The sequence below is a fragment of the Rhinatrema bivittatum genome, chromosome 9, assembly GCF_901001135.1.
Source record: "Rhinatrema bivittatum chromosome 9, aRhiBiv1.1, whole genome shotgun sequence".
In the NCBI taxonomy this organism is placed as follows: Eukaryota; Metazoa; Chordata; class Amphibia; order Gymnophiona; family Rhinatrematidae; genus Rhinatrema; species Rhinatrema bivittatum.
In genome coordinates, this window is record NC_042623.1 from 80764050 (window position 1) to 80787775 (window position 23726).

Sequence of the window (23726 nt, forward strand, 5' to 3'; positions counted from 1 at the left end):
TTGAGTCTCCAGTAACCGGGATCGTGGTCTTCTTGGTAACAGCGGACACTGGATAACTTCTTGGAGGAAAAGTCCATTACCTGCTATTAAGTTCACTTAGAGAATAGCCACCGCAGCTGGTCCCGCGGAACAGGAACCACCGCCCCCAGAGCCTGTAGATGGGCGACCGTTTGGGCGATAGCTACCTGCTTTTCTACCGGCCCGCATGGCGATACCAGGAAGAGATCCCGGGGGGGACGTACAAAATCCAACTCGTAGCCGTACCGGACCACGTCGAGGACCCATTGATCCGAAGTGATCTTGACCCACTCCTCCCAAAATCGGGACAGCCGACCCCCAATAACGGGAACGGAGGAGTGGGCCCGCGCACCTTCATTGTGCGGGCTTAATGGCAGGAAAGCCTGTGGAAGCGCCCCCGCGTAGAGGCCTCCTGCCGCGAAAGGAAGAAGAAGACCAGGCCTGGGATCTTGTCGCCTGCTGCCGCTGGGGAAGGGAACCCCCTCTTCCCCCACGGAAACGCCGTTGCCCCCGAAAGCGAGCCCTAGCATTCCCAAACGACCGAGGTTGCCGAGGCTTATCCTCCGGCAACTTGTAAACCTTGTTGTCACCCAGGTCCTTAATAAGCTGGTCCAGCTCCTCGCCAAATAGCAACTTGCCCTTAAAGGGGAAGGAACCTAACCTCGCCTTGGAGTTGGCGTCCGCCGACCAACGACGGAGCCACAGCAACCTCCTGGCTGAGACCGCCGAGGACATAATGCGAGCCGATGTGCGTAACAAGTCATACAGGGCATCCGCAGTATAAGCGACCGCCGCCTCAACACAATTCGCCTGCTCAGCCTCTCCCGGAGGGAGCTCCTGCATGGTCAGCAGCTGCTGAACCCAGCGGAGGTTGGCCCTCTGTACAAGGCTGCTGCAAGCCGCCGCTCGGACCCCCAGAGCCGCCACGTCAAAAATACGCTTTAATAAAACCTCAAGCTTGCGGTCTTGGAGGTCCTTCAACGCTATACCCCCCGTCACGGGGATAGTTGTATGCTTTACCACAGCCGTGACAGCCGAATCTACCGCGGGTGTCTTCAAGAGCTCCAAAGACTCCTTGGGTAAGGGATATAGCCTTTCCATGGCCCGATTCACCCGCAGGGACGCCTCTGGGAGGACCCATTCCTTGGAAACGATCTGTAAGACCTTGTGGTGAAAGGGAAAGGTCTGCGGGGGAGCTCTAATCCCTGCCATTGCAATATCCCCTGTAGACGTGTCCGCCTCCTGCGGCGGATTCGTTAACTCTAGCTCCTGCAACACATGAAGAATAAGGAAGCTCAATTCCTCCTTTCCAAACAACCGTAGCACCTGGGGGTCATCCCCTTCTACGGCCCCCTGAGTATCCGCCGTCAAAGAGTCCGAAGCCCCCGGGGACTCCGGCACGGCTCCTGAGTCCTCCGGGTCCGCAGCTCCCCCCCCCCGCGGACGGGGACCTTGGCCCCCGGAGGAACCCGCGCCCGGCTGGGTCCCCCGGGGCAAGGCAGTGGTCCTGGGGACCTTCGGGGGAGTGGGCACCTCTGCCTCCCAGCCGGATTCTGCCTGCAAAAAGGCCTTGTGCATAAGAAGCACAAAATCAGACGAAAAGGGGACCACCCTCTTCCGATCTTTCTTCGGGGCATCTGTAGATAGGGGGGCTCGAGGGATCCCCGAATCGGGCTGGGAGCTCGCGCTCTGGGCACCAGGAGAGGGAGGAGGGGAGATTTCCTCCTCCTCCGACGCTGACGATTCAGTCTGCCTCGTGGCCAAGATGGCCGCCGCACTCCTCCCCGAGGGAGGAGGGGCCGGAGAAATGCTGCCTGCAGCGCTGCGATGCCGGGACGCAGAGGGGAGAGGAGACCTGCTGCGGGCAGCGCTCGGCCCCCGAGAGGATCCCTCGCCCCCGGGAAAACATCGGGGACAGAGACCCTCTCGGGAGAGTCGCGCCCCCGCCCCCCCCACAGGACACGCAGAGAGACGACCGCGGCATCAGAGCAGCGAACGGAGCTGCTACACAGAAAGGGCGCCAAAAGCAAGGTGAGGGGAGCCTCACAGAAACAGCGCGCCGGGTGAACTAGCCACCCCCTCCGGGTCCAAGAACACGCTGGCAGGCCGGGGTTAGGGGAAAAAAAGATATAAATATATATAAATAAAAGTAGTTCACTGCCTGTCCCCAACAGGACTTAAGTGACTGAGTTAGTCCACTTCAAAACTTTTTTTTTTTTTTTTTGAAAACCCCCTTCAGGGCTGAATCCCCTGGAATTGGGGGGAGGGTGACCGGCCCACCGGTAAGCTCTCCCCCAGGTTCAAGGACACTGTACTCCGGGAAATTAAGGAGGACACTGCCCTCCTGCCTGCCCGCAATGAGCTCCAACCGCGCTGCGCCAGACACTAACACAGACAAACAAACGATAGGAGGGAAGAAACCAATTGATCTTTGTCCCTTTTTTTTTTTTTTTTTTTAAATGTTTCCCAGTACCAATAAACTGACCAGGCCAGGACCGCAGGTTATGCCTCTCGTTCTGCTGGAGTCAGAGAATATACTGAGGGATCGCAGGTGGCACACCAGTATATCTAGGGGGTGCTTTCAGTTTTCTCTCTGACTCCATCTGCTGGAGGGGAGGCATAACCCAGCTGTCTGGACTGATCCTGGTACGTACAGGGAACTGGCTGATGTGCGCAATAGATCATGTAGTACATCTGCGCTGTACGCCACCGAAGCTTCCAGACGACCTGCCTGGGTCGCCTCTTCATTCGATAAAGCGATGTTAGCTTGCAACTGCTGAATCCAGCGAAATTGCTGCAAATAGCTGCACGCACTCCCAGTGCTGAAACCTCAAAAATCCTTTTAAGTTGCACCTCCAACTTCCTGACTTGCAGATTCTTGAGTCTCCAGTAACCGGGATCGTGGTCTTCTTGGTAACAGCGGACACTGGATAACTTCTTGGAGGAAAAGTCCATTACCTGCTATTAAGTTCACTTAGAGAATAGCCACTGCCATTAGCAATGGTAACATGGAATAGATTAAGTTTTTGGGTACTTGCCAGGTTCTTATGGCCTGGATTGGCCACTGTTGGAAACAGGATGCTGGGCTTGATGGACCCTTGGTCTGACCCAGTATGGCATGTTCTTATGTTCTTACCTTGGGTACTCGAAGCAGCTCTAAAGCATCCTCTGGCAGAGGAAATAGCTTGTCCATGGCTTTACTCACTTTCAATCCCAGGTCCGTGGTATCCCATTCCCGGAAGAGCAAATCTGTAGCCGAGAAATGAAAGGGAAAGGAAGAAGCAGGGCCTCTCAGACCAAGCAACACTGGATTCATAGCATCCAGCTTAGATTCCTCAGGGGAACCTTCAATGCCCAGTTCAGCTAAAATAGAAGGAATAAGGGGACCCAACTCCTCCTTTCTAAAGAGGCGCACCACCTTAGGGTCATCCCCTTCCTGCAGCATGCGCCCCATGCATTGTGTCTTGGTGCTGTACATCAGGGTCTCCATCCCCTGTGGGGGCTTAGGCTGGAGGTCTGGGTCATCTGGATCAGAATCCTGACCAGAAGTATCCGTAGTAATCTGGGGAACCCCTGACTGACAGAGACGCTTAGGCTGAGCAGGCTCCACATCTTCCTTAGAGGTAGACTGTTTCTTAGCAGAGGGCTTAGAACCTTGAGAAACAGCCTTTTTACCAGATTGCAGCTTCCCTAACTTCCTCTCCTTGTAAGCTTTATGAAGCAACAACACAAATTTTGACGAAAAAGAGGGAGAGGAGGAGGAATCAGAGGCCCCCTCAGGGCTATACTCCATTGTAGGGAAATTAGGCTGTAAAGGTTCCCTGTCCATTGGGAAACCTTGCTGGGGAGAAAAAGGAGGAGGTAAAACGCCCTCCCCTAGCGCTGCACTAGACATAACCCTGAATGACTGGAAAATGGCCCCCGTTCCCATGCTGAATGGGAACTGATCAGCCTCAGAGTAAACTGCAGCAGACTTCCCAACTGGGACCTGGGAAGACTTCGATTTAACTAGTTTTGCCATTTTAATATTTTTTTCGGCTCCCGACGATCCCTCCCCCCCCCCCCCGGGATGCAAGCCGAGCAAAAGCCCTTCCTGGAGAGCCGCGCGGCAAACAGACAAACGCGGCATTGAGTCATGACAGGAAAATAAAGACAAAATAAATTAAAGAAATTCAAAGAATAAACAGCAAAACAAAAGGCAAATACCGAGCTGCGACAGGGAGTGAAGGAGAGAGCAGGCGCGGGAGAAAACAAAAGCAAAATTTTTTTTTTGTTTTTAAATTATAAAACTTGTTCAGCAGTGGTCCAAGGTGCTGATCCCTTCGGGTGGAGTGAACTGGGCTCCCTGGTATCACACCCAAGCTGCTAAGTAGATAAGTAGGGACCTCGACCCTGTGAAGCAGCTGCCTCAGACCAGTGGGGAATGGTTCTCTCAGAACCTAATGACCACCTGGGAGGCTACAGACCACTGTGATGCCACAAGCTCCTTTCTTTTATTTATATAAATAAATTATATATATATATATTCAAACAGAATTTAAAAACATGGCTGTTCAAACAAGCCTACAATTTGTGAACCTTTCTCTTCAGACTAAAATTTAACATGACATTTATATAATACTATCTTCTCATTCCAATCAGTTACTATTTATTACACTAAACACACTATGATGTCCTATTTACCTGCAATATGATTAATATTGTAATTATCTCTGATCTCATTCTGATCTGTAAATTTCTGTATTGTTAATAATGTACTATTAAGTTGATCCGCCAGTCTTATACCCCTAGCTAATTTCTAGTTTGATTTATTTCAATTTTTGTAAGTTCTATGTTATCAGCTATATATCATTACTTATATCTGTTGGATTGTAAAGCTTGTTGCTAATTTAATGTTCATTGTAAACCGAGGTGATGTTTGCTAACGAGCCGCGGTATATAAAAATCCTTAAATAAATAAATTTTTTTTTTTTTTTTAAATAAAGCTGAAATAATCCAGAAACAAAAGACAAAAAAAGTCCCCTAAACTAACTAAACACAAGATACCAATTAAGCACACAGCCCAGACTGTAGGTTTTGCACCTCCACCATCTGCTGGAGACTGAGGAATACTGCCGGACTGTAGGTGGCACCAATCTATTTATAAGCGGAGTTTGTTTTGATAACTGCTCTGTCTCCATCTGCTAGAAGGGGGGGCAAAACCCAGGAGTCTGGACTGATCCGGGTACGTTCAGGGTAAAGGTCTTTCCAGTAGTTAGGTATTTATACCTCTATATAAGGCCCACCTAGTTACTAGAGGTGAGGTTTAGGTAGTAGTGTAGGGATTAGGGGCCACTTTGACATGCAGAGTGAGAAGTACAAACAGAACAGTATACAAATCTCTTCTTTGTGTGAGTTTCCTCATTCTGAAGGTCATCAAATCTTCATAAGAGTGCACATATAGCCATATCGCACAGCTTAACGCCAATGAAAAAGGTGTAGTTATTTCTGGTGTTAAAACTGTACGATGTGGCTTCGCAAACTGCGAAGCCAGCCCACTTTGATGGAAATCCTGCCACAAACTTCTCTCCCTTTTCCAAATTAGCATCGTACCGTGAGTTATGGTGCTTTTCACATGCGTTAAGGCTTTTTTCGCATGCGAAAATGCCTTAATGCATGCGAAAAAGCCATAATGCGAGTTGGAAAATAACCCTCTTAGATTGTAAGCCCTCTGGGGATAGGGAAATACTTACAATATCTGAATGTAATCCGCTTTGAAGGCCTATGTCAAGAATACATCTGTGAGAAGTTAAAAGGAAAAAACTTTGCTCTGTTACCCATTACATCAAACTGTATTTACACTGGACAGGAAAAAAATATTCACTGCAGTTAAGAACTTTACAGAGGTGAGCAACTGCCATTAGTACAGTGTGCAAGGGAGAGCTCAGCTGTCCTTATAGTAGTTGTTGAAGTTGATGCGCAGAAGAAAGTCTTCCAAATGTGGCTGGTATCCTCGGTTTACCAGTTTAGTCACCACTGTAATCAGAAATTCACAAACAGAGATTAAGCATTTTTCTTTTCATAAACTAATAATTCAACACTTGTGAACTGTAACAATAATCCTAACCACCTTTTATAAAATGGACACTGTGCTCAAAATCTAGCAAGTGAACCATTCTCTGTTATTTGCTGAAAATCAATAGTTTACTTAATTGTGAAAAGTTTGACACCCTACAATTCAATGCAAAATCTACAATCTACTCCTCCCTCCCAAATGCTAATATTATAATGGATCCCATACTGTCCTGCATAACATCTGGTGAAGTCCTGATAGCATGAGGTTATAGCAGAACTCTTCAATTATGTGGCAATAATCAAAACTGCAAATGTTAATGCAAACTGTGCGTTCTTTTACATGCGTGTTTTGCACCAGCAAAAGTCTGCTTGCTTTGATTATTACCACCAGGAAAAAGTTACACGCAGCGCTTGTGCCTGCCTTCTCTGTGCGAAATTTTCCCCTCGGAAAAGCGTGCGCATAATTTTAATTATAGAAAACTATGGGGTCGATGTAATAAGCCGCGCTCAACTTGCTTCAGGTTTTGTGCAGGTAATTTCACCTTTTCCCACGCTGACCTTATGCATATATGTAATAACATGTTCAGTGTGGGAAACCCTGTGCATAAACCCGCACTAAAAACCCGCAGTAGGTTTTCCACAATGTATGCAAATGGAATGTAAAGGTGGCAATTATCCATTCATGGGCTATACAAGGAGCCATGCTAGACGAAAATTGGTTCTTACCTGCTAATTTTCGTTCCTTTAGTACCATGGATTAGTCCAGGCAGTGGATTGAGCCTCCTGTCCAGCAGATGGAGACAGAGAAAAACTGAAAGGGTATCCTATATCAGGACAGAGCCCTCCCTGCGTCCCTTCAGTAAAAACATTATCAAAGCAGAGCAATATAAAGATAACTGGCATAAGATCAAGCAAGCAATTAACTGGAAATTTGAACAATTCAGAACACTGTAAAGAACCACTCTTACATATATATCTATCGGGTAGAATCTTCCGGTGCCTTAAAATTCTGAGAGGATGCAACTACATTCAAAATGCTGTGAATGAAGAAAATTTCGAGTGGACGAATCAGAGATAAATGCAGCCAGGGCGGGAGTCTGGACTGATCCGTACAGGAACGAAAATTAGCAGGTAAGAACCAATTTTCCTTTCCCTGTATGTACCCGGATCAGTCCAGACAGTGGGATGTACCAAAGCTTCCTTAAGTAGGGAGGGACCGAGATAGTCCCGCTCAAAGCACATGCCTGCCGAAGGAGCCAAACACTGGCGCCTGGACATCGAGATGATAATGTTGAGCAAAGATATGCAGAGATTTCCAGGTAGCTGCTCTGCATATTTCCTGTGGTGAAACCAACTGACTCTCCGCCCAAGAGGTAGCCTGTGAATGCAAAGAATGGGCCTTTTAGCCCTCCGGAACCGGCCGGCCCCGACAGATATACGCCGAGGCAATCGCCTCCTTTAGCCATTGAGCAATAGTAGCTTTAGAAGCCTTATTCCCCTTATTGGGTCCGCTCTACAAGACAAAGAGATGATCAGAGACACGGAACTTGTTTGTGATCTGTAAATATTGCAGTAGAACTCTCCTTACATCCAGTCTCTGGAGTTCTCCACCCGGCGTGCCGGCAAAATCCTCCGAAGAAAAAGCCGGAAGCTCTACGGACTGATTTATGTGGAAGGAGGACACAATCTTCGGTAAGAAGGATGGGACTGTTTTGAGGGAAACACCTGTATCAGAAAAACGAAGAAAGGGCTCCCTACAGGACAAAGCTTGGAGCTCGGACACTCTCCTGGCCGAGCAAATAGAGACAAGGAATATCGTTTTGAGAGTCAGATTTTAAGAGAAGCCCGCTGAAGAGGCTCGAAGGGCGCCTCACAGAAAACTCGAAGCACCAGATTAAGGCTCAACGACGGACAAGTAGCCCAGATGGGCAGGTTCAAATGCTTGGCATCTTTGAGGAACCGAATGATATCCGGATGGGCTGCCACCGCGTAACCATCGACCCTCCCTAGGAGGGAACAGAGAGCAGAGACCTGCACCCGCAAGGAACTGAAGGACAAACCCTTCGAGAGGCCATTCTGAAGAAAAGAGAGAACCCGAGACACCAGGGGCCTTGCGTGCTGGTATATCGGACTCGGCACACATATTCTCAAACACTCTCCCAGACCCGGATATAAGCGAGAGAGGTAGAAGTTTTACGTGCACATAACAACGTAGATATAACTTCCTCCTTATAACCCTTCTTCCTCAGTTGCCACCGCTCAAAATCCAGGCCGCTAGACAAAAGCGATCTGCCTGATCGAAAAATATGGGACCTTGGCACAGCAGGTTTGGGAGGTGACTGAGGCGAAGAGAACCCTCCGTTGCAAGGTTTACAAGGTCCGCGAACCATGGCCTCCACGGCCACTCCGGAGCTACGAGAATGACTGGCCCCTTGTGAAGTTCTATCTGTCTGAGTACCTTTCCCACTAGAAGCCAGGGTGGGAACATGTAAAAAAGAATGTCACGAGGCCAGGGGAGGACCAGGGCATCCATGCCTTCCGAACAATGCTCCCTTCTGTGGCTGAAGAACATGGGAGCTTTTGCATTTCCCAGGGTGGCCATCAGATCCAATTGGGGAGCTCCCCACTCGCGCACAACCAGATCCATCGCCTCTATGGACAACTCCCACTTTCCGGGGTCTAGATGTTGATGACTGAGAAAGTTGGCTTGAACATTCTCTTTCCTCGCAATGTGGGAGGCCGTCAGTCGATCCAGATGGTGCTCCGCCCAGGAGAGAAGCTTGCTGGCTTCCAAGGCTACCAGACGACTTCTGGTGCCATCCTGGCGATTGATGTAAGCCACTGTGGTGGCATTGTCTGAGAGGACTCGAACTGCCTTGCGGCAGACCAGGGGTAGGAAGGATTTAAGTGCCAGACGAACAGCTTGGGCCTCCAGACGATTGATGTGCCACTGGGATTGAACTGAGGATCATAGCCCCTGGGTAGACTGATTCTGACATACTGCTCCCCAGCCGGAGAGGCTGGCATCCGTCATAACAATAATCCACTGGGGGAGTCTTCAGGGGCATGCCCTTTAGGAGGTGAGCTAGCGAGAGCCACCACTGCATGCTGGCAATGGTAGAGTCGGAGAGCGGTAGAGGTGTCCAAAACTCCACTGAAACCGGCTTCCAGTGGCACAGTAAAGTTTTCTGTAATGGATGCATATGCGCAAAAGCCCAGGGAACCAACTTGATAGTTGAAGATAGAGCCCAGAACTTGAAGGTAGTCCCAGGCCGTGGGCACAGAGAGGGATAGCAGATTTTGCACTTGATCCATGAGTTTGAGCACCCGAGACTCGGGCAACAACACCTTGCCCACTTGGGTGTCAAAGCGTGCTCCCAGGAATTCCAGAACCTGAGAGGGCTGAAGGTTGCTCTTGGAGAAGTTGACTATCCACCCAAGGGGGGTGAGAAACATCAAGACTCTGTCGACCGCTATCTTGCAGAGTGACTTCGACTTTGCCCGAATGGGCCAGTCGTCCAGGTAAGGGTGGACTAGGACTCCGTCCCGGCGTAGAGAGGCCGCCCCTTGGTAAAAGTGCGCGGAGTGGTGGCGAGACCGAATGGGAGCGCCTGAAACTGGAAGTGCTGCCCCAGGATGCTGAAACTGAGATACTTCTGATGATCCTGGTGGATCGGGATGTGAAGGCAGGCCTCTGTTAGGTCAAGAGAGGCCAGAAATTCGCCCAAGCGAACTGCTGCAATAACCACCCTCAGGGTCTCCATTCGGAAATGGGGAACCTTGAGGTCCAGAATGGGGCAAAAAGAGCCATCCATTTTGGGCACGACGAAGTAGATGGAATACTGGCCGGACCCCTCTTCCTGTAAAGGAACCTGGATTATGGCTCCGAGCTCTTGCAGACAGACAAGAGTCTGACATACCGCTGGGCGCTTCCGACGTCCGTAGGGAGAGATTAGGTAGCGGTCCGGGAGATCCCGAGCAAATTCTAACGCATAGCCTTTTTCAATCACATCAAGGACCCACTGATCAGTCGTAATCTTGACCCATTCCTCGAGAAACAGGGACAGACGTCCACCTAAGTTGGGAACGGAGGAATGGGCTGGAAGTATTTCATTGTGAAGGGGACTTTGCGGCCGAGCCTTGCAGATTACCATCCTGGAAGGGATGTCGGCCACGTAAGGAATGAGACCATGACTGATCTGGTGGAGGGACTTCGTTGGAAAGACCCCCGTGTTCTGTTGTTATACCGGCGCTGCCCTCTGAAACGAGAGCGTGAGGGAAAAAAGGACTTAGACTGTCTAGGACGGTGTTCAGGCAGCTTATGAATCTTGTTGTCTCCCAAAAATGTAATAAGCTGTTCAAGGTCCTCACCAAAAAGCAACTTACTCTTGAAGAAAAGTGTGCCCTACTGCGATTTAGAGGAGGGATCTGCCGACCAACTCCGCAGCCAGAGAAGCCGACTGGCCAACAATGCTGAAATCATAGCTCTGGCCTGCACCCGGAGTAAGTCATAGAGGGCATCGGCCCCATACGCCACCGCAGCTTCCAGCCGTTCTGCATGTTCCGCCTATGCAGATGGGAGGTCCTGGGTGCTGAGTAATTGTTGAACCCACCTGAGACTTGCCCGCTGCATGAGACTGCTACAGACGCCGGAACGCCTAAAGCCAGGACCTCAAAAATCCGCTTGAGAAGCAGTTCCAGTTTGCGATCCTGAGTAACCTTCAATGCCGTAGCTCCCGCCACCGGGATGGTTGTTCGCTTGGTGACTGCGGAGACCGAAGCATCCACCTTGGGAACCTTTAGCATCTCAAGGCATTGGTCAGGCAGGGGATAGAGTTTATCCATTGCCCTACCCACTTGGAGACCTGATTCAGGGGACTCCCATTCCTAGATGAGAAGCTGCATTGAGCATGGGATGGAATGGGAACGTACATGGAGGAGACCTAAGTCCCGCCAGGACAGAGTCCACGTTCCCGGGAGTAGAGGCAGGGATTCTTCAAGTGGAACCTCAATCCCCAGCTCCTCTAGCACAAAAGGGATGAGCGGATCTAGCTCTTCTCTTTGGAACAAACTGAGGACCCCTCAAATAGGTGGATTTGGGAGAAGTAAATCTGTATCCGGATCAGGAGCAGGGTAGGAGAAGGCTGGGGAGGATCAGGGGGAGTTGGAACACCCAGTACGGTCCGGATCCTGACTGAGCCCTGCGGATCTGGAACCTTAGGGGGATGAGGGAGGGATACCTGAGGAAGTTTTGCTGGGGGGGGGGGGGGGAAATCTGGAGAAGGATTATCCTCTTCCTGCAGGCTAGCTAAATAGGATTTGTGCATGAGAAGCACAAAATCAGAAGAAAAAGCAGAGTTGCTTACCTGTAACAGGTGTTCTCACAGGACAGCAGGATGGTAGTCCTCATATATGGGGTGACATCATCAGGATGAAGCCCAATCACGGAACACTTTTGTCAAAATTTCTAGAACTTTGACTGGCACCTACTGGGCATGCCCAGCAATGCACTAACCCTGCATCCAGCAGGGGTCCCCCTTCAGTCTCTTTATATAGCAAAAAGTACGTGTGAAAAATAAAATAAGAAAACGTAAACAAACCCAACTCTGCGGGGTGGCGGGTGGGTTTCGTGAGGACTAACATCCTGCTGTCCTGTGAGAACACCTGTTACAGGTAAGCAACTCTGCTTTCTCACAGGACAAGCAGGATGGTAGTCCTCACATATGGGTGAGTACCGAGCTGAGGATGCCTGAGCAATACTCCAAATGCACCCAAAGATGTGCAACAGGCACAACAACAGGGGTGGAAATTTGGTTAGGAGGGCATCCTGAAACCCTGAATGGGTTGGTGGAAGGATGTTGGGAAGTTAAACAGAAAACAAATTGCGTAGAACAGACTGGCCAAAGATGGAATCCTGTGGGCCAGCCTTATCTAAGCAATAAGGGGCTGCAAAAGTATGGAGAGAGCTCGAGGTAGCAGCCTTACAAATATCAGGAAGCAGCACCGAACGGAGGTGCGCTACTGATGTCGCTATGGCCCTGACCGAGTGTGCTTTTACATGGTCTTGTAGTGGAATGCCTTCTTGCTGGTAGCAAAAAGAAATGCATTCCGCCAATCAGGAGGAGAGGGTCTGCTTTCCCACAGGATTTCCCAATTTGATGGTATCAAAAGAAACAAACAATTGAGTGGATTTCCTGTGGGCTAACGTGCGGTCTAGATAGAAAGTTAGAGCACGTTTGCAGTCCATAGAATACAGAGCCTGTTCTCCTGGGTTCGAATGGGGCCTGGGAAAAAAGGTAGGCAGGATAATAGATTGGTTAATATGAAATTCCGACACTACCTTTGGCAAACATTTAGGGTGAGTGCGGAGCACTACCCTGTCATGCAGAATTTTAGTGTAAGGCGGGTAAGGTAACTAATACCTATGATTCACTAACTCTGCGAGCGGACGTGATCATCAGAAGAAAAACTACCTTCCAGGTGATATAGATGATCTCAACAACTTGCTAGAGTCACAGCTCCCTCTATTAGATCTATTAGATCTCAACAACTTGCTAGAGTCACAGCTCCCTCTATTAGATCTCACCGACCCGAACACTGCCATTCGCTCCTGGAATAATATAACAGAAAATATAGCAAACAAGCTCTGCCCTTCAACTATAAAAAAATCTCACACCAATGCCTCCAACAGACAACCTTGGTTCACCAATGAACTCAGAAAACTAAAACAAAGTTTAAGAAAGAAAGAAGCGACTTGGCGTAAAACTCCTTGTGACTTCACCATTTCATCATACAAATCCACGCTATACCAATACAAAGCCCTCACTTCAAAATCAAAAAAAGATTACTTTGCATCTAAGATTCACAACTTGGTCTTTGATTCTAAAGCCCTCTTCGCTTATGTATCCAGCCTCACTCAAACTATACCACGAGAAATCCCCAGCGACTTGACACAATCCAAAGCTGAAGAACTCGCCCAGTTTTTCCAAAATAAAATCAACAATCTTTTAACTCAACTGCCTTCCAATACAGCTGATGCCCTCCCGACATATAATCACCCGACTTTCATAAACTCCAGCCTAAACACTTTTGAGCCCATCTCTTCCACTGAGATACAAACCATCCTGAGAAGAATGAAACCTTCGTCTCATCCTGCTGACCACATCCCCACCAAACTACTCCTATCTATTCCTGACTCAATAGCCACATCATTAACAAACATCATCAACTGCTCTCTAGCCCAAGGATCCTTCCCAGATGATCTCAAAATGGCCTCAATCTCACCACTCCTAAAGAAACCCAACCTTGACCCGAAGGACCCCAACAACTTCCGACCCATTGCTAACCTCCCATTCATCGCCAAGATCATGGAAAAACTAGTCAACTCTCAACTGTCAAACTACATCGAAGACAATAATCTCTTCTTTGCCCCACAACACGGATTCCGAAAAAACCGAGGCACAGAATCTCTCCTTATCTCTTTGACAGACCATCTCCTACTGGGCCTCGACAAAGGAAACTCATTCCTTTTGATCTTGCTAGACCTATCCGCAGCGTTCGACACGGTCAACCACGCTATCCTCCTAAACCAGTTGTCATCCATAGGAATCAGAGGCACCGTCCTTTCCTGGTTTAAAACCTCTCTCAACAATAGAGGTTACAAAGTCAAACTCCAAAACAAGGAATCCTCAAGATTTGACTCTACCATAGGAGTCCCACAAGGTTCTTCATTATCTCCGACTCTATTCAATATTTACCTTCTTCCTCTATGCCAACTTCTCACCGACCTCAATCTAAAGTTTTTTCTATACGCAGACGATATCCAAATCATCATCCCCATCAAAGACACATACTCTAATACTCTTGACTACTGGGAATCATGCCACCAAAAAATCAAACAACTACTCAACAGTCTACACCTCATCTTAAATTCCTCCAAGACTGAGATCCTTCTTATCTCACCTGAAAACAACACCAACAACAGTACTCTTCCCACCAATCTCCCTACCACACAAACTAGAGACCTAGGAGTGATAATAGATAACCGGCTAAACTTCAAAGCACACATCAACAAAACAACCAAAGACTGTTTCTATAAACTCCAGGTCCTGAAAAGGATAAGACCTCTTTTCCACGCTCAAGACTTCAGAACGATCATCCAAGCAGTCATATTTTCGAAACTGGACTACTGCAACTCCCTATTGCTAGGTCTACCTTCATCATACTCCAAACCACTACAGATGGTTCAAAATTCAGCTGCCCGTATTCTGACAGGCGCAAGGAAAAGAGACCACATTTCACCCATCCTGAAAGAGCTTCATTGGTTACCCGTATACTTCCGCATCATGTATAAAGCCTTAACTATCACCTATAAAACTATACATCAACTCACCACTCTCGATCTCCAATTCCCTCTCCAAGTACATAATTCCACTAGACCTACCAGAGATGCATATAGAGGTTCCCTCCTGGTTCCCCCAGCGAAAACGACCAAACACATTACCGTAAGAGATCGTGCCACCTCCACAGCTGGCCCTCTACTGTGGAATTCCATTCCTTCAGACCTCAGACAGGAGCCTTGCCTCCCAAATTTTAGGAAAAAACTTAAGACTTGGTTATTCAAGCAAGCCTTTCCGGACACAACTCAATGACACAATCCAATAACTCCTAAATCACCTTGCCGTTTGTTTATAACATTTATCTATTTTGTATACTACATTTAAATTGTATATTGTTTAACCATTTTCTATCCTCTTTTCTATTTTTCCTACTCCAAGTTTGGCCACCTTGTTAAATGTAACTGTACCTTCTGTCACCACAGTTCTAGTTCTTTGTTCTTAAGTTCTATGTATTTTATTGCACCCCCATTCTATGTAAACCAGCAAGATATGTTTTCATGATTGCCGGTATATAAAAACTCTAAATAAATAAATAAAATAAAATATAGCGGAGATCACAGGAGTGGAGAGGCTCAAACTGAGGTTTCATGAGCCATCCCAAAACCACATTAAGGTCCCAAGCAGGGGCAGAAGGGCGCAGTGGAGGTTTTAAATGGAGCAAGCCCTCATGAACCACGATACTAAGGGTTGCATTGAAATGGAGACATTACCTACACCCTTATGGTATGCAGACACTGCAGTAACATGCACCCTGACAGAGGAAGTTTTTAGGCCTAACTCAGACAGGTGCCAGAGGTAGTCCAGGAACCTTGCAGTGGAACAAGTGAAGGGGTCTATGGACATGGAAGTACACCAGACCGTAAACCTCTTCCATTTAGAGCGATAAGACCTTCTCGTAGAAGGCTTTCGTGAAGCCACTAGGACTCGGGATACAGACTCTGAAAGATTAAGAGGTTGGAGTATTAACCTTTCAACATCCAGGCCGTCAGAGACGGAGCTTGGAGGTTGGGGTGTTGGAGACTTCATTCTGAGTGAGTAGAAGGGATCCTTCCCCAGAGGAATGTGTCGGCGTACTGATAGGTCCTGGAGAATTGGAAACCACACCTGGTGTGGCCTATGGGGAGCTATCAGAATCATTAATCCTTTGTCCTGCCGGAGCTTCACGAGAGTCTTTGAAACGAGAGGAAGTGGAGGGTACGCATAAAGGAGACAGCTGGCCCAGGAGAGGGCCAAGGCATCTCTTGGCTGGAAGTGGTGGCTGCGAATGAAAGAGCAGAAGTTGCCTACTTTGTGGTTGTGTACAGACGCAAAGAGGTCTATGTGAGGGTAACCCCAGCGTTGGAATATCGCATCTGCTACCGTGGGGTTGAGAAACCACTTGTGCGGATGGAAAGTGCGACTCAGCTTGTCCGACAACACATTGTCCACTCCCGGCAAGTTAGGTTGCTTTGAGGCACATCGAGCAGGAAAGGGCCCATGCCCATATCTATGCAGCTTCCTGACACAGAAGGTAGGAGCCCGTTCCCCCTTGTTTGTTGATGTACCACATCGCAACCTGATTGTCTGTTTGAATCAGGATGGCTTTGTTTGATAGGCAATCCTGAAAGGCCTTGAGGGCATATCTGATCGCCTGTAGCTCCAGGAAATTTATTTGGTCTTTGGCTTCCTCTGGAGACCAGGTACCCTGAGTCTGCAGGTCGCCTACATGTGCACCCACTCAAGGTTGGATGCATCTGTTAAGGTGATTTGAGGATCTGGAGCCTGAAATGGAAGGCCTTGAATGAAATTGGAGTGGTGCATCCACCAGGCTAGTGACAGATGAAGCTGTTTGGTAACCTGGACACTGCTGGTCATTGGCTGACAAGCTTGAATCTACTGGCATTTTAGGGTCCACTGCATCACTCTCATGGCTAGGCGAGCCATCGGAGTGACATGCACCGAGGATGCCATGTGACTCAACAGTATGAGGAAGTGCCGAGCAGTTGAAGATACTCGAGACTGTAGTTGATGTGCCAGAGATGTAAAGGTGAAAGCACGATCCTGGAGGGTGGAAGGCTTTCGCCAACATAGTGTTTAGGTCGGCCCCTATAAAGGATAGGTTTTGGGATGGAACTATCTTGGATTTGGGATAGTTGATTAGAAACCCTAAGGAGATCAGGGTGTTGATAGTGAGACACAGGGAGGTTAGCGCGCCCTGCTGAGTCGGAGTCCTTATCAACCAATCGTCGAGATAAGGGTAGACATGAACGCCCTGATTCCTGAGGAAGATCGCAACCACCACCAGGCACTTGGTGAATACTCGTGGAGCAGACACCAGGCTGAATGGTAGTACACAGTACTGAAAGTGACGAGGGCCGACTAGGAATCGCAGGAATTTGCGATGAGATGGTGTGATTGAGATGTGTGTATATGCATCCTGAAGATCTAGAGAGCATAGCCAATCTCCTCTTTGCAGAAGAGCAAGTAGAGAGCCCAAGGTTACCATCTTGAATTTTTCTCTGTGCAGAAATTTGTTTAGTGCACGGAGGTCCAGTATCTTGTGTACGCCACCTGACTTTTTTGGTATTAGGAAATACCAGGAACAAAATCCCTGCCCCTGCTGGGAGAGGGGTACCGGTTCTATTGCTCAGGATAGGAGGGTGATGAGACCTCCTGCACGAGCAAGAGAGAGTGATCGGACTTTCCCCACATTGGCCGAGATGGAGAGTCCGCTGGAACAGTCAGGAAATATAGGTGGTAACCTTGGGTGATTACTGCAAGTACCCACTGGTCTGTGGTGACTGTGTGCCAAGCGCTGTTGAAGTGGCATAGTCGACCTCCGACTGGTATGGATGGAAGAGGAGGTTGGCTTACACTCTCTAGGAAGGAGTCAAAACCCTGATGCTGATCCAGGCTGAGAAGCTGGCTGAGACTTTTGAGGCCGAGTCTGCCTGGATTGATCTTTTTGGTAAGGTCTGGAAGGGCATCCTCTAGAAGCCGGAGGATAAAATGTTCTTGGCTTTTAGGTTGGCCTCTTAGAATGTCATCTGAAAGTCCCCTTAGGCGTGGAAGGGAACTCAGACGGCACCGAAGAAAGCTGGCGCAGCATTTCATGGTGGTCTTTCAACTGCGCCACTGTCTCTCGAATCTTTTCCCAAAAGAGATTATCTCCCACACAGGGTAGGTCTGCTAATCTGTCTTGGTCTTCTGGTCTTAAGTCAGAGGATTTGAGCCAGGCCTATCTTCGTGCACTAATCCCCCACTGCAGAAACTCTAGAGGCAGTGTCGAAGATATCCTAAGCAGCGCAGACCTCGTGTTTTCCAGCATCTAGTTCTAGAAACTTTGACAAAAGTGTTCTGTGATTGGGCTCCATCCTGATGATGTCACCCCATATGTGAGGACTACCATCCTGCTTGTCCTGTGAGAATTGAGGTTTTGATTTCTTGGGTAATGGGGGGGGGGGGGAAATAAGGCAGGAGGATCAGGGACCCCAACCGGGGAGTCCACAGGACTTAAATCCGGCAGCAAATTTGTAAAATCTGGTTCTCCTCCCCCCTGAAGCCCAAATTCCACAGAGAGCAGAGCTCAAAATGGCCACCGTTCCCGCTGTTTTTTTTGTGAAGGCAGCCTAGAGACACGATTGGGAGCCCGAACATGGGCTGCCGACCTCGCCGCCACTACGGAGGGACCCTCTCCGCAGGGCAAACATGTGGAACACAGCCCCTCGTGGAAGAGCTGCAAAGCAGGCTCCCCGCAGGCCAGGCAACCCGCTGAACGCAGTATGATGAAAGGAAAAATGCCGGGGAGAAATTAACAACTGCTGAGCCTGGCTGCAATCGCAAGCAGGAGCAGGAGAATGAACCCTGCTATGCTGCCTCTCTGTACAGAGCCAAGCAAATGCGGGTAAGCTTTAAATCGACAAAGAGCCTGAATTTGCAAGGGCAAATTCAGGCTCTTTGTCGATTTAAAGCTTCTTTTTTTTTTTTTTTCTCAATAGCAGAGGTATTTTTTCTTCCCTGCAATGGGACCCGAGGCATTAGACTGCTCAAGGGTGAAAGCAGCCAGATAGGGGGCGTGACTGGACCACCAGTTTCACCCCAAGCCAGGCAGAAGGTCACCGGGGAAGGAATCCTAGGCTGAACAATCAAGGGGCAAGCCCCCTAGGACCCTGCAAGAGTGAGGAGACAGAATTGTCTCCCTTAAGGAACAGGTTTTGAATTTTACCAAGAAAAGTTAATCTGCTTTCTCTTTTTTTTTTTTTTAATTAACAAATGAGATAGGTAATACTTGCTAGATCCTGAAAAGGCATGAAGAGAAAAATCTCTCTGAGAGAAGAAATTTAGGAAAGAGAGGGAACCGCAGGTTCAACTGGCTGCATCTGCTGGAGACAGAGAAATACTGAAGGGAGGGGCTCTGTCCTGATATAGGATACCCTTTCAGTTTTTCTCTGTCGCCATCTGCTGGACAGGAGGCTCAACCCACTGTCTGGACTGATCCGGGTATGTACAGGGAACAGAGAGAACGGTTAGTGTGGGGTTATTTTTAAGCGGGGGTTTTTAGCACCTGGGTCAGGGCAGGCGTTAATTTAAAGGTCCTGTCAGACAGACCATTTTTTTCATTGTTGGCATTGGTATGGGTCCGTGCAGCTCTAGTATAATCATGGATTAAGTTCACTTTTTTATCTGATGCTACAGTACATTTTACGGGTTAGCCGAACATTGGCAGAAGGTCAGAGAGAGAACAGGCTGAGAGAAGGCAGTCTTGAGGAGGGTCCGAGAGGAATTCTGCCTTCAGTCCCACTCCCGGACCACTAACTGTCTTGAACGGGAAAGGCTTTCGCTCCGATAATCATCAACAGGGGTCTCCACACACCGGTGGATTTTCTGCACAGGTGTCTGCAAGGGTTGCTACATAGGGCCTTGAGTGCATAGTTTTACATGCATAATGGCACGTGTAATTATTTCTGAGTCGATTTTCTGTGCATATCTCATTAGCATACTCCTCCATTACATCCCACGCGGCCGCCTGTTTTTGCCATGCGTGCTGAAAAAATATGCTCAGAAAAACAGTGCCGATTTCAGTGTGGGTTTTCTTACATCGACCCCTATGTGCATTGTTCAGTGGCTCACCCACTCATGTACTTTCCTTTTGAAAAGTATCCCACCAAAACTACCCACACATAATTATGTCTGCTAGTTTATGCACAGTTCTTTGGGGAAAGACACGCATATACTTTTGAAAATGTAAAAATATGTGCAGAAGTGCAAACCCCTCACCAATCCCACTCCAAGATTGTCTCTGCTCACTGAGGGTAAGCTTACAGGCCATACTTGCATGAGTTTACAAAACCGCCCGTCTAATCATGTGGGTAAAAGGAAAATTAGTTTCTTACCTGATAATTTTCGTTCCTGTAGTACCAAGGATCAGTCCAGGACACCTGGGTTGTGACTCCGCACCAGTAGATGGAGACAGACTAAAACTTGTGGGCGGAGCCATATATGCCCCTGTGCCAGTCACAGCTCCTCAGTCTTACGGAATGGCAAAGTAGAACACAACCAGAGAAGTAAACAAAACTAGATACCGCTAAACTAACGGGGAAAGAAACACCCCTTCTGGAAACGGACTCTCCAACCGAGAGAGCGAACAAGCGGAACAGAGCAAATCAAAACACAGAGCGGACTCTCCATTACTTCAGCGCAGCACTGCGGGCGGGATCCTGGACTGATCCTTGGTACTACAGGAACGAAAATTATCAGGTAAGAAACTAATTTTCCTTTCCCTGTACGTACCAGGATCAGTCCAGGACACCTGGGATGTACCAGAGCAACCTACTGAGGGTGGGAAGCAGAGAGTCCCGCTCGGAGTACCCTCTCTCCAAAACCCCCGGAATCGGTAGCCCGGACATCCAACCGGTAATGCCGGATAAAAGTATGCAACGACTTCCAGGTGGCCGCCCTACAAATCTCTTGAGGCGACACCTGAGAAGCTTCCGCCCAAGACGCTGCTTGAGATCGAGTCGAGTGAGCCCGCAGCCCCACGGGAAGAGGTTTTCCCCGCACCAAGTACGCCGAACCAATGGCCTCCTTGAGCCAACGAGCGATCGTTGTGCGGGACGCTGCAGCTCCTTTCTTTGGTCCAGAGAACAGGACAAACAGATGATCTGTGACCCGAAACGGATTAGTGACCTCCAGATCTCGGAGAAGGGATCTCCGCACGTCAAGCTTCCGTAACTCCCTCTCTTCTGGAACAGAGGACTCTCCGCACGCAAAAGCGGGCAACTCCACCAATTGATTCACGTGAAACGACGAGACCACTTTCGGAAGAAAGGAAGGAACCGTCCGTAAGGAAACCCCCGAATCGGAGATACGCAAGAAAGGTTCCCTACAGGACAGGGCCTGAAACTCGGAAACACGCCGTGCCGAGGCAATCGCCACCAAGAATGCCGTTTTTAAAGTGAGATCCTTAAGAGTTGCGCGTTTCAAGGGCTCAAACGGCGCCGTGCATAGAGCGGAGAGAACCCAATTGAGGTTCCAAGCCGGACAAGGAAGACGTAACGGGGGGCGAAGGTGCTTAGCACCCCGAAGGAAACGAGCAATATCCGGGTGAAGCGCCAGAGACGTACCACGGACCTTACCTCGCAAACACCCAAGCACCGCCACTTGGACCCGTAGGGAACTGCACGCCAGACCTTTGGCCAGACCCGCCTGGAGGAACGCCAGAACATCAGAGACGGAAGCCGAAGTGGGGTCCACCCCACGCTGCACGCACCAGTTCTCAAAGACCACCCAGACACGGACGTAAGCCAAAGACGTCGACTGCTTCCTGGAGCGCAGTAGCGTGGCCACCACCGCATCTGAATAACCTTTTCTCTTCAGTCGATTCCTCTCAAAAGCCATGCCGCGAGACAGAAGTGATCCGCATCCTCCAAACAGACGGGGCCCTGATGGAGCAGGGCCGCCATTCCCTGGAACCGAAGGGGTGCCGCTACTGCCAGTTGTACGAGGTCTGCGAACCACGGCCGGCGAGGCCACTCCGGTGCCACCAAGATCACGTTGGCCGGATGCAACTCTATGCGCCGTAGAATCTTGCCGATCATCGGCCACGGGGGAAACACGTAGAGCAGCACATCCGTCGGCCAGGGAAGCACCAACGCATCGACGCCTTCTGCCCCCCGCTCTCGACGTCGACTGTAAAATCGCGGGGCCTTCGCGTTGTGCCACGTGGCCATCAGATCCATGTGGGGCACACCCCACGTTTCGCAAATGAGAAGAAACGCTTCGTCCCCCAGCTCCCACTCTCCGGGATCCAGACGATGACGGCTGAGATAGTCCGCCTGCACGTTGTCGACTCCCGCAATGTGAGACGCTGCGAGGTTGCTGAGATGTAGCTCCGACCAGGCCATCAAGCGCTGAGCTTCTTCCGCCACCTGGGGGCTCCGTGTCCCCCCCTGACGGTTGATGTCGCATTGTCCGACAACACTCGGACTGCCTTTCCCCGCAGCAACGGTAGAAAAGCCTGCAGGGCCAGACGGACCGCTCTGGTCTCTAGGCGATTGATAGACCACTGGGCTTGCGACACTGACCATAGGCCTTAAACTGAGCTCCCTAGGCAGACCGCTCCCCAACCGGAGAGGCTGGCATCCGTGGTCACCACTGTCCAACTGGGTACCAGGAGAGAGACTCCGGCGGACAGATGACTGGGGTCCAGCCACCAACGCAGGCTGGACCTCGCGTGTCCCGCTAGAGGAAGCGGTAAATGGAAGTCCTCCGAGACCGGCTTCCAGCGGGAAAGCAAGGATGACTGTAAGGGTCGCAGATGAGCGAACGCCCAGGGAACCAGCGCCAGCGTGGAAGCCATAGACCCTAGGACCGTAAGGTAGTCGCAGACCCGCGGCTGGCGAAGAGACAACAAGCGTTGCACCTGAGTTTGCAGTTTGCCCCTCCGTTCGAGCGACAGAAACACCTTGCCCTGCTTCGTGTCGAAAAGAGCTCCCAGATATTCCAAGGTCTGCGTGGGTGTCAGATGACTCTTGCTGAAGTTGACCACCCATCCCAGGGACTGCAACAGATGGAGGACCCTGGCCACCGCCCTCCGACACTGATCCTCGGACTTCGCCCGAATCAACCAATCGTCCAGGTAAGGATGGACCAGGAGACCTTCTCGGCGCAGTTGCGCCGCCACCACGACCATCACCTTCGTGAATGTACGAGGGGCCGTTGCGAGCCCAAACGGGAGCGCCCGAAACTGGTAATGCCGTCCCAGAATGCAGAATCTGAGGAAGCGTTGGAACGACGGCTGAATGCCTATGTGAAGATACGCCTCCGTGAGGTCCAGGGAGGCCAGGAACTCGCCTGGCCGGACCGCGGCGATGACTGACCGGATCGTCTCCATTTTGAAGCGAGGAACGCGAAGGCATCGGTTCACCCCTTTGAGATCCAGAATTGGTCGGGACGTGCCGTCCTTCTTTGGTACGATGAAGTAAATGGAGTAACGGCCCATGCCGTGTTGGCTGACCGGAACGGGGGAGATAGCTCCCAAGTCCTCTAAGCGGCGGATGGTGTCTAGCACCGCCGCCTTCTTCTCGGGAGCCTTGCAGGGTGACACAAGGAACTTGTCCACTGGAATGCAAGCAAAATCTAACGCGTAGCCGTGTCTTATCACGGTGAGGACCCACTGGTCCGACGTTATTCCGGCCCATCTCTCGTAAAATGACAGCAACCGCGCCCCGACGTTGGGAACGGCGTGCTGAGGCTGTGGCGGGAGAAGGGCCGACCCCCTTTCATTGTGAAGATTTGGGCGCCGTGATGGCCAGGGCACCCCCTGGTCTACCAAAGCGCCTCCCACGAAAGGACTGCTGCTGCTGCCACTGTGGGGTACGGGAGGAGGAAGACCTGTACGATTGCCCCGACGACCTTTGAGGGTGCGACTTCCTGGGCCCACGAAAGCGGGACCTGGCTGCAAAGGAAGACCGCAACCTGGATCTATCTTCGGGCAACCTGAAAGCCCTATTTTCCCCCAGGGAAGCCATTAAATCATCTAATTCCTTGCCAAACAGTAACTTACCCTTGAATGGCAGCGCCCCGAGGTGAGCCTTAGAAGAGCCACCCGCCGCCCAGTTGCGTAGCCACAGGAGGCGGCGCGCCGAGACAGCCGCCACCATGGACCTAGACGAAGTGCGCAGCAGATCGTGGAGTGCATCTGCGCCATATGCTATTGCCGCTTCCAACTTATCCGCTTGCGCTGCCTCGTCTGCCGAAAGATCCGCATTGGCTTGG

At 50.0% G+C, this 23726-nt stretch overlaps 1 protein-coding gene across 2 annotated transcripts in view; it reads right to left on the reverse strand.

The window, feature by feature from the left end:
* Positions 1-5833: 5833 nt before the first annotated feature.
* The window catches only part of TUBGCP6 (tubulin gamma complex associated protein 6), a 166973-nt gene continuing 149080 nt past the window's right edge, over positions 5834-23726 (reverse strand). For both annotated transcript variants that reach the window (XM_029617392.1, XM_029617393.1), the window contains exon 26: positions 5834-6033. In XM_029617392.1, coding sequence (XP_029473252.1) covers positions 5942-6033 — 92 coding nt within the window. In that variant the 3' untranslated portion in view covers positions 5834-5941. The remainder of the gene's footprint in view (positions 6034-23726) is intronic.